Source organism: Anolis carolinensis, chromosome 3 (assembly GCF_035594765.1).
Source record: "Anolis carolinensis isolate JA03-04 chromosome 3, rAnoCar3.1.pri, whole genome shotgun sequence".
Lineage (NCBI taxonomy): Eukaryota > Metazoa > Chordata > Lepidosauria > Squamata > Dactyloidae > Anolis > Anolis carolinensis.
Window position 1 is genome coordinate 287,877,690 of NC_085843.1, and position 11,082 is coordinate 287,888,771.

Consider the following 11,082-nt stretch of genomic DNA (forward strand, 5'->3'; position numbering starts at 1 on the left):
CAGGCAGCCAAGATGAGCTAGCAGGCCAAGATGAGATAACAGAGGCGGACAGCTGTCAATCAGAGTGACCTTTCACAGCTCTCAGAATGGGAGGAGGGCAGGGAAAGTCAACAACATCCAGGTGGTTCTGAAAGTGATAATGAGGAAATCCAATTAGACAGAGAGGCAAGGCTGCTTCTGAGAACCAAACTCCCTGGACGTTCGCTAAGGATTGCTGCCAAAAGGCTGGGAACCCAAGGTCAAAGGAATGCCTCCATGTCTTGTAAGAATGGGTAAATAAGGGGAAATGTGGGGACACATTTCAGATCAAACAACTTTGCTTTCAGAGCAAGATCTCCTGCCTTGTTCCTGTTTTCAAACCTTAAGTCCTGGTTCAGGTTTTGCCTATGCATTTTGGGAAAGTATTCTTGCCCTCATATTCCTGTTTGTATCATGTACTTTTGCTTTGAAGATCATGCTCCTGCTTTAAGCCTTGTCATCTAAATTTCCCTGTTGTTTTCTGGGACATTGGATTCTATTTGGATTATTGCATTTCTTATTGCTTTTTTGCCTTACTTTTTGCTACCTTTTTATCAATAAACTGTTTATACCAAGTTTGTCTCAGTGGTGTGTGTTGAGAGCAAGGTGGACCCTCACTGGGGTGCAACAGTGTTGTCTTCACAAAATTGCAGTTGTGACTTGGCAACATTTGCAAACTGTATTAGGACACAAAAGCCTAGCGATCCCATTCTCTTCCACTTCTGGTCTGCCAGGATGAGAAGCAGGAAGGCATTTCTTTCCCTAAATAAAACTGGATCCTTGATTTGCAAGACTTGTTCTTCTAATTTCACTAACTCTGTAGAATGAATCGAGTTTAACACCACTTTGTCTGCCATGACTCAGTGCCCAGAAATCTTGGGAAATGAAGCTTCACAATGGCTTTAGCCTTCTCCTCTGCCAAAGAGGGCTAGCGCCTCACTAAACTAAATTCCCACGGGTCCATAGCATTGAGGAATGAGAATTACAGTGGTGTCGAACTACAGTGTACATACATCCTAAATAAAAGTAGTGCCAAGCTGCATTCATTAGCGTGGAACCAGCCCAAGTGTTTGATGCCAGTCAACAAGATATCCATCTTGCCCTGGACCATTTCTTGCATTGACCGGATTTCCAAAGCCACAAAGGCAGCCTGTTCTTCCTGCAATTATGGCACTTAGCGTGAAAAAGGAGTGGATATATCCGCTTTCATTTTCCCTTCCTGGAATTCGTTCTGAATGAAATGCCTGAGGCTAAGCTCTGGTCCACCCTTCTCCAAAACGATGCCTCCTCTCCATCTGGCATCTCCAAACTGAAGGCATAAGACCACAGCAGTGGCACCAGGATGCATCATTTCATTTCAGCTTGGTTTGGATCAGCATTTATCAAAACACGTAAAAGTGAATGTGGGATGGAGACTGGCGTGTCCATTGTCAGAATGAGAACGCGCAGTGCCTGCTGGAATGCTCAGCATCTCCTGGCCTCTCCTGCTAATGCGCATTTCCTTTAATTAACTCGTTTTCACCCACACAACGAGACAGCCTCAAAAACGCCTGGCCTCTGCTATCAGGCTTGCAAGGTAAGCCTTTGTTCCCGTTCCAAGGACTGGCCACAATGAAAGGCAACCACATGCCAAATCTCAGGATCAAAGGCCCTGCCAGGTTTTTAACCCATGCTCTCTTCACATACTGGATGATGGGTTGTAGCCCATTCTATGATGAAACTGGAATCGTTGCTAGATTGGTGGGCAGATGTGTAGGGAGGAAGCTCATGGCTACAATGTGCCAACAAAAGAGCAGAGGCTGGATGGCCATCTGTTGGGAGGGCCTAAGTGGTGTTGCACTGGATGTCCCCTGGGGTCTCTTCCAAGTCTAGGATTGCCATGACTCTGATTAAGATAACAAGTCCAGTCCAAAAATTGACGTCTTTCGTTTCACATGCATCTGTGGCTCGTGGCATCTTCAGAGTGTGAACAAGGCTCCATAGGGACCACTAAGAAACTCCAACCAATGCTACATTCAGCAAAAGACAAGAGGGATCCTCTCACCTCTGTGGGAGTCTACCGTATGTCATGCAGCTATGGACAAGTCTACAGAGGGACCCCCAAAGGCAGCCCCATTGCCCAGGCACGGATCAAGGAACACGAAAGGCACTGCAGACTACCCAACCAGAGGAGTCAGCCTGAGGAACCAGCCTGGACACAGAATATTATCTGAGAACACAGAAATGCTGGACCACTCCAACAACCACCATGTCAGACGACACAGAGAAGCCACTGAAATCCACAAGAAGCATGTGGGAAATTTCAACAGAAAGGGGGAAACCATGAACATTAACACAATCTGATTACCAATATTAAAAATCACCAAAATCAAGACAGGAAATAAGGAATACCACTCAGAAACTGGGGAATTCTGGACAGCAAGCAACCCAGTGCCAGTTAACACCTCCCAAACAGAGGTAAAAAAGACACCTCTTTGACTGCCATGGAATCCTGGGAGTTGTAGTTTGTTGTGGTCCCAGAGCTTTCTGACAGAGAAAGGCACTAAACTACAAAACCCATGATTCCAAAGCATTGAGACACAGAAATTAATGTGGTGCTAGCCTGCTCTAATTCTGCAGTACAAATGCAATTGAAGATGCACCAATTCCAGGGGGAGAAGATATCTTGTGTTTACTCAAAATATTTAGTGTTGTCTGTATTAAAATCTTCTCTCCTGCCCCTTATCTTGAGATCTCAGGGCAGTTTTCAATAATAACAAGGGAAAACACTTTGGGATCGAAATGTAATTTAAACCAGGTACAAACATAACAAACACAGCAACAGTTAAGACCATTTGAGAAACAGCAACAATTTAAAACAAAGTGCCTTTTGAAATGAATCAGTGCCACAAGTTCTGTTTTGTTTTGGCCCCAGAAAGAGATCCATGTGCTGCCATTGAGCCTCCTCCCAAGGAAGGGCCTTCTTCACAATCATGTTCTCCAGGGAGGGGTATCTTCAAAGACATGACTCACTCAGCCATGGAAACCCACTGGGGCCGTGGGCAAGAGTCACACTCTCTCAGCCTCACAGGAAGGCATCGGACCTCCAAAGTATGACGTGTAGAAACATATCAAAGTATGAAAGAGAAGCCGCTGCTCTGCCAGACCCAACGCACCGTGTCTCACCTGAGCCTTTGTTATGAATTGCTTTTGGAATGTTGTCTGTTCTCACCCAAATCCTCTTCCTTTGATTTCCATAATTCCCTCACAATGAATGGGGAACTTAATGAATGAACACCAAAGAAATTATTCAATGTATGTATTGTTGAAGGCTTCACCTGCACCTGTGGCTGGCATCTTCAGAGGCCTTACAACCCGGAAACCACACAACACCCCAACTATTCAATGAATGTTTTTGTTCTGCTCCCATTGATAAGATCAGGGCTATCTGTGGGAAAGATCCGGCACCCAAGCCCCAAACCCCACTTACCTATGGAGATACTCATCATTCCCAAGTATCCGTTGTGTACACTGGACTAAACCCTATTGTGTTACCCAGAGTCAATGCTGTTGTAGTTGAATCTGCTGGCAATATTACAAACAGTAGTAGAAGTATTAGTAGGAGGAAAAGAGTTAATCATGAGCAGGTGCCAGATGAAGAACAGCAAAGGAAACGGATCCGGGAGATACTTATGGCACCTTCTGATGAAGACACGTTTCAATGATTTTCAAGTGACGAGGAGTCAATGAGTGAGGGAGACGGGCTGGATGTAAGTAGAGGCACTAAGAGGTTACTCGGCAGCAGGAATCAGATGAGGAACGGGAGAGGAAGAAGCTCTGGAATACACTTACTGCTCCCACAGAGGAGGAGTCGTTTTTGGGTTACTCTGGGGATGATGGGTCTGAGAGTGATGAAAATGTGGAAGGCACATCGGACTGGACTAGGGTACAAGAAATAAGGGATATGTGTGCAGAGCCAACTTCAAGTGATATATTTGTGGGGTTTTCGGGACAGGAGGACTGGCAAACAGCTGATACACCCAGGGAATGGGGAGACCTAAATCTTGATAGGAGATGGAGGAGGGATGATGGGCGGGTTCACGAGTAACGACAGGAACAGCTGTGGGAGATGACGATGGGGTGGAGGCCAGCTCATCTTCAGATAATGATGTGTATGTTAAAAATAGGGTCTGAAATGGAGATCCTTTGCAGAAGGCAAAGTGTCGTTATTGCGTAGGTTTTTTCCTGCCTGTTTTTCCTGTTGGGCTTTGGGTCCTGGCTCTACAGCTTGGCATTCCTGGTTCCTGTGATTCTTGGATTTGGACTGGACTATTGTGAGTGTGCTTTTCTCCCTTCCTGGACCTTTGGACTGGCGACTTCAGCTCTGTATGATGACTTTCGGTTACGACGTTTGGATTGGCTTGTCGCAGATGCAGCTTTCTCCCTTCCTGGCTTTGGATTGACTTGACTTCGGCTCCGGTTACCCACTTCGGAAAACTACCTTTGGATTGGCTATCGTGAGTGCGGCTTTCCCCTGTTCCTGGCTCGCAGTTTGACTCAACTGCGGCTTGTGTAAACACTTTGAAGATGACATTAGTTTGGACCTTTTTTTCTGCTGTTTTTGGAACTTTGACTGGTTTTGTTTACTCTCTGTGTGCAGCGCTGTCTTTTAGGAAGCCTGTTACAGTGCTGTTTGCTGCCAATTCCATTGACTGCGTTTTAATCCGGATTATCCATCCATTTAATTCGGATTATTTTCCATTCTTCTTTTTGAGCCCAGTTTGGACTAAAACTTTGGGTTTGGGTCAGAGACACTGCAGTTAAGTGTCTCTGAGCCTGTTTTTGAGTTGCAATAAACCTTTTGTTAAACTAAGTATTGTGTGTGTGGCTCTTTAAGGCGCCTATGTTCCGACAAATGCATTAAGCCCATCCTGGACCCATTTCCCAATACTACACCACATTCATTCCGGATCACACCCCTTTTTGAGGTGGACCATTAAATGGACTGACACTTAAAATGCTCCAATGGCAGCTTATTGAATTTCCTGTCACAACATGGATTCAAACAGCAATAATGTCTGACAAAGTCCTCAGCCACTCAGGACAGTTTTTGAACCAATCAGAAGCTGATGCAGGTTTCTTGAATGGCTGTCAAATGAAATAAAAATGCGCTGTATTTGCAATTGTGTTATGTCAGTAATTTAGAGTGTTGTCTCCACCGACATCCTCTCTGGCCATTGAGAATAAACCTCTGCTTTTGCCTTCTACCCGACTGTGTCTGGTTTGGCCTTCTTGAAAGCTAGACATGCTGGGCTGTTGAACCCACGGTTTTAGCAGAGGTGCAACCACTCAACAGAAGGCAAAGGCAACCTCCTCTGGACAATCCTTGCCAAGGAATCCTTGCAATAGGGTCTCTTTGGGGTCTCCATAAGTCAGAAAGGATTTGAAGACATGTAACAATGAGGCAAGAAGTTTGCAAGGCCTTATCCCTCTATCCAGCCCTTCACGGACAGCTAGACATCTTCGCTGTTTTCATAGGCAGGGTTGATGTAGGTCTTGCTTTTTCTATTTCTTTTTGCATCCTCTGTGAAATCTCTGTGGTTCATCGGAGGCCAAGAGGCCTCTCCCTCCATCTGCCGCTGCAACTTCCGGTATTTGCTGGAGGAGCGGATGCCTAACAAGGCCTTGATCCAGAGCCAGAGACGCCGGTTCTCCAGGAGGGCATCCTGCAAAAAATGGGAGGAAGAAGGAAATAAATCGGTGGTCCCTTTCTCTCTACTGGAAGTCAAAGAAATTCCTTGGCTGTGAGATACATTGGAGTGAGTCTTCCTATCTAGCAGAAATGGGGTAGGTCTGGATGGCCTTTAGGGGCCCTCCAATTCTGTGTCTCTGGGGCCAAGCAGGACCCGTTGCTTCTTCCTTTTATTGTAATATTTTCATTCAGAAAAGACTAACACAGAATCTACAAACAGGCCTACATGGGGCTGCCTTTTAAAAAAATTATATAGAATTTTATTTTAAAATTGTAAAACTCCATACTTAATTCTGCATCCCTCTTCCACAGGTGTTTTCAGGCAAACCCTTTGTTTTAAGTCACAGACACTTTTTTCTCAATACCCACTGTGCCAAGTCCCATCTATAGCTCCATTTTACCCAGATAGAAAAGAAAACATGGGGGTCCAAATTCCAGGGAAACAAAGGTAAACCAAAAAATGAACAGTGGCTTGCTTACCTCCACAAAAACTGCGACTGCAAACTGGACCACAATCATGATCAGAATATAACCCCTCCAGAGATTGGGGATGCAGAGAAGCTGTAGAGAAAGAAAATGGGGTCAGGAAGGGGTCTGGGGAACCCCCAAAACACCAATTTGAAGGAGAACACGAGATGGGAGAAGAGATTCCAGCTTTCCAAACATATCTGCTGCTTTAGATTGATTTACAGCAAAGACAGTGATCCAGGGAGAGCACCCAAACCATGGAATCCACCATGTGGTCAAAGGATGAATGTAGACTGTAGAATGAATGCAGTTTGACCCCACTTGAGCTGCCATGGCTCAAGGCTATGGAGTCCCAGGAGTTGTAGTTTCAGAAGGTCTTTAGACAAGGAGTGCTGTGATTTGCCAAATTAGAGGACTAGTGGAGAGCCGCAGGGTTCAGTCCTGGGCCCGGTGCTTTTCAGCATCTTTATTAATGACTTGGATGAAGGTTTAGAGGGCATACTTATCAAGTTTGTAGATGACACTAAATTGGGAGGGATCGTGCAGAGGACTGTGAAGTGGAAGTTTGAAAGCTATGGACCACAGTTAAGGAGGGTCCTTCCTGGTGAGCTTTGCTAACCACCAATGTTTTCCAAATAAAGAGAGACCCACCAGGATGAAGACAAGCAACAGAAGCTCTCTATTACAATCTGAAGAAAGGATGCAATACAATTGAAGTATCGCTGGCTGTCTTGGAACATACTCGTGGAAATGAATGATTCTACAGAGGATGAATATAGAGGATGCCAAAATGTACAAGCGTAAACATACAGAAAAGTACAGAATATCTTATACATTTTGATGGCTATTCAAACATCCTGCCCCTCCCCTGATTAGCCAGAAAAGAGGCTGGCTAGGATTCATGACAGCATTGGTAAGCAAGGGAGAAGGGCGACAGGGGATTGGTCAAGGATGAAGGACCTGTCAGTTGCAGAGCCACCACCACCACCACCACCACCCCGGAGGGCACAGTCCAGGAAACACAGGGTAAATATGTTGATGATTTTTAATGAGCTCAAGTGTCCAGTTCTATACCAAACAAAAGTAGAGATTTAGAAAACAAAGGTGTAATACTGTCAGGGATTCCTCTTCTTCAGAAGAGGAAGGGGAGCAGGAAAGTGTTCATGAATCTGAGGGTGAGTTGGAATCTGAGGAGGAGATTTTGCAAGTACCCACATTTCAGGAGAGACCAGCTGTATGTTCCTGTTGGGTCCTGTAGGGAGCAGGTCCTGCGACAATGTCATGACAGCCAGACAACAGGACATATCGGTGTCCATAAGACCTTGCATCTGGTGACCCAGGATTTCTGGTGGCCTCGTGTTGGAGCAGATGTGGCCCGTTATATGAATTCCTGCCCTGTTTGCTGCCGGGCAAAGAACCAGACCGGGAGGCCTTTGGGCTTGCTACAACCCTTACCTACACCCTCAGGACCTTGGAAGGTGATTTCCATGGACTTTATCACGCATCTGCCCCTGTCAGGTGGAAACACTGCCATTTTTGTGGTGGTGGACTTGTTTTCCAAGATGGCACATTTTGTTACATGTGCCGGAGTGCCTGCGGCCAAAGAGACAGCCCGCCTGTTCATCCACCATATCTTCCAACCCATGGACTGCCGGAGGGGATCGTGTCTGATCAGGGTTCCCAGTTTACAGCACGGTTCTAGAAGCGCTTGCTGCAGCAGCTGGACATCGAACCTCGCCTGTCCTCAGCATACCATCCGCAGTCTGACAGTCAGACTGAGTGGACCAATGCCACCCTCAAACAGTACCTCTTTTGTTACAGCAACTACCAACAGGATAACTGGGTAGCCCTGCTTTCATTGGCAGAGTTTGCTTACAATAACTCGCTCCATGCCTCCATTCAGCAAACACCCTTCTTCGCCAACCTGGGTTACCATCCTCAGGAGTTCCCAGTGGTGGGTTCTTCCTTGGCAGTGGCTACTGTGGACCAGTAGCTGCAGGAGTTGACGGCTGTGCAGGATCTTCTTTGACAGCAGTTGGATAAGGCAAAGCAGGATTATAAGATTGCAGCAGATGCCAAGAGACAAGCAGGGCCAGACTTGAAGGTGGGAGATCAGGTGTGGCTTTGCATGCGACACTTAGCTCAAAGACATCTCTGCCGGAAGCTGGCACCTAGATTCATTGGCCCCTACACTATTTTGGTGTGTATCAACCCTGTGGCATACCGGTTGGACATACCCCGCAACCTGCCAGTTCACCCAGTGTTTCATCGGTCCCTCCTGGTACCAGCTCATCATGTCCGCCCAGACACAGGGGTGGCACGTCCACCTCCGCCAGTCATCATGGATGGTGGGGAGGAATTTGTTGTGGCTCAGAATTTGGACTCCCACATTCATCAGCATCACCTGCAATACTTCGTGGACTGGGAGGGGTATGGGCCGGAGGAGCATTCTTGGGAGGATGCTTCCAATGTTCATGCCCCAGAGTTCGTGTTCCAGTTTCACCAGCACTACCCGGGGAAACCTGGTCCTCTTCCAGGTCGGGAGGGTGTTCTAGGAGGAGGTGTGATGTCAGGGATTTGTCTTCTTCAGAAGAGGAAGGGGAGTAGGAAAGTGTTCATGAATCTGAGGGTGAGTTGGAATCTGAGGAGATTTTGCAAGTACCCACATTTCAGGAGAGGTGAAAGGAAACAGAGCAGAGATGTCATTCAGCTAGAATAGCTGCCAGAAATGCAGCTGAATAATTAAGAACTGCCCTAGCAGCTGTGAGGGGATCCAGGGCTATAAAACAGAAGCAGGTGCAGCCAGCTCTTGCTGGTAACAAACTTACTCTAATGCCTTTGCTCTCCATCTGCCTACTCCGAGTCTGCATCTGGATTTATTGCTGTTTCTTTGTCTGAAGTAAGATTTCCTTGCTTTCTTTTGCATTATTCCACTGAGTGCGCTGTACTTTATGTTTTGCTGAAGCAAAGCAGTTTTCATTTACTTACCACAGTGTCTTAAGCTGTTCTTGAAAGACAAAACAGGACAAATACTGAGATGTTGACCTTGGGTATCCTTTCTTGGGTCCTCTTGTGGAAGGTTTTAAACAGAGGCTGGATGGCTTCTGGATGACAGAAGGGGGGTTGGTCTAGAAATGGACCACGTGGTCTCTTCCAACTCCATGATTCTCTGATTCTACAGCTCCCATAATTCCATAGGATTGAGGCATGGCAGCTAAAGAGGTATCAAACTGTATTGAGTCTGCAGTGTAGCTGCCCCCTTGGATGGGTCTGTGGGGCCATTGGCGGCCAGGGCCACTCCGTTGAGGGTAGGGCTGCCTCTGCAGGGCTTTGGTCATTCCCAGCTGCCTTCAAGGGCTGCCCAACCAAAGCCCCCAAAGCACTCACCTGTAGCCCCTTGTAAATGACCTCTATGTCGGCAAAGAGAATGAACACGCAAAGGCCCAACCAGATGGACATCAGGCAGGTGAAAATATCTGGAGGAAATCAAAGGAAAACACGTAAAAATGTCAAGTGAATCCCATCCAATTGCCCCTTCCTGTAGCAGAATGGAAGGAGATGGGGATGAACACGCAGGCAGGTCCACCGGTGGCCCTGGAACGTGGGAAAGGTGGCCGGAAGCAACATATTTAGTTGAACATAGATATGCAAAAGCAGAAACAAGAGCAAACCCTAGTGCAATGGAGGATTTCTGCCCCAAGAATGCCATGGAGTCACTTTGGTGGACCTAGAAAATTTTTAGAGAGTGCATACTTTGTGTTGTCGAAGGCTTTCATGGCCAGAATCACTGGATTGCTGTGAGTTTTCCGGTCTGTCTGGCCATGTTCCAGAAGCATTTTCTCCTGACATTTCGCCCACATCTATGGGAGGCCTCCTCAGAGGCTGTGAGGTCTGTTGCAAACTAGGCAAATGGGGTTTATATATCTGTGGAATATACAAGATATATCTTCTCCCACCCTGGACATTGCTCCACAGATATATAAATCCCACCTGCCTAGTTTGCAACAGACATCACATCCTCTGAGGAAGCCTCCCATAGATGTGGGTGAAACATCAGGAGAAAATGCTTCTGGATCATGGCCAGACAGCCCGGAATACTCACAGCAACGCAGGACATAATTGTTGGATGTAGATAAATGACAAGGGCATCATACCGGAATTTCAAAACCTAGTTTAGATTACTTGCAATTAATTTTTTTAAAGGAAATTGACATAGCTCCTAACTGGAAAGGGGATCAAGTTACTCTTCTTCTCAGTAGTCCAAGCAGCGGCATGTGTTGCCCAAGAGGCCAAAGGGGCTTTAATGGCAAAGACCTGAAACTGGAGATGCTGGGAAGGGTTGCTCCCCCCCATTGGGACTCACGGTTGCTGTAGATGGGCTTCCGGAAGGGCCTTCCCTTGCAGAAGACGAAGGCCATGATGCAGCAGTTGAGGGTGTCCAGGTGGTAGAGGGTGGTGTTCTCGTAGCTTACCACCATGTTCCTTATGGCTGATGTGCCGTTGGGCGCCCCGTTGTCCCCAAAGGGGAAGGAGGACTGGTTTCCAGGGGAGCACGGGCTGGAACAAAAAGCAGACCCCTTAAACGACTCCTTCCACCATCCTGTCCTGCTATTCCCTGAGCCACTCTTTTTGGTCCAAAGCCACACCTGGGGGGCTTAACAGGAATCAGGACTGAATCCCAAAGCAGCCTTGCTTTCAATGCTTGGCTTAAAAGAAAAGAAGACGCTGCCAGGATGGAGACCCTGAGAGTCTGGGGAAGGGAAGCCAACTCTATGGATTGTTGGACCCATTTTAGGAGGCAACCTCTGGCAGTGAGACCAGGAAGATGCCTGTTGGCAGAAACCCAGGCAAGTGATTTGCCTGAG

At 46.9% G+C, this 11,082-nt stretch overlaps 1 protein-coding gene across 1 annotated transcript in view; it reads right to left on the reverse strand.

Moving 5' to 3' along the window:
- Positions 1-5,015: 5,015 nt before the first annotated feature.
- The window catches only part of LOC100557520 (probable cation-transporting ATPase 13A5), a 55,326-nt gene continuing 49,259 nt past the window's right edge, over positions 5,016-11,082 (reverse strand). Inside the window, exons 27-30 of the mRNA XM_062976949.1 lie at positions 10,581-10,774; positions 9,605-9,693; positions 6,230-6,310; positions 5,016-5,723 (exon numbers count right to left, since the gene is read on the reverse strand). Coding sequence (XP_062833019.1) covers positions 5,511-5,723; positions 6,230-6,310; positions 9,605-9,693; positions 10,581-10,774 — 577 coding nt within the window. The 3' untranslated portion in view covers positions 5,016-5,510. The remainder of the gene's footprint in view (positions 5,724-6,229; positions 6,311-9,604; positions 9,694-10,580; positions 10,775-11,082) is intronic.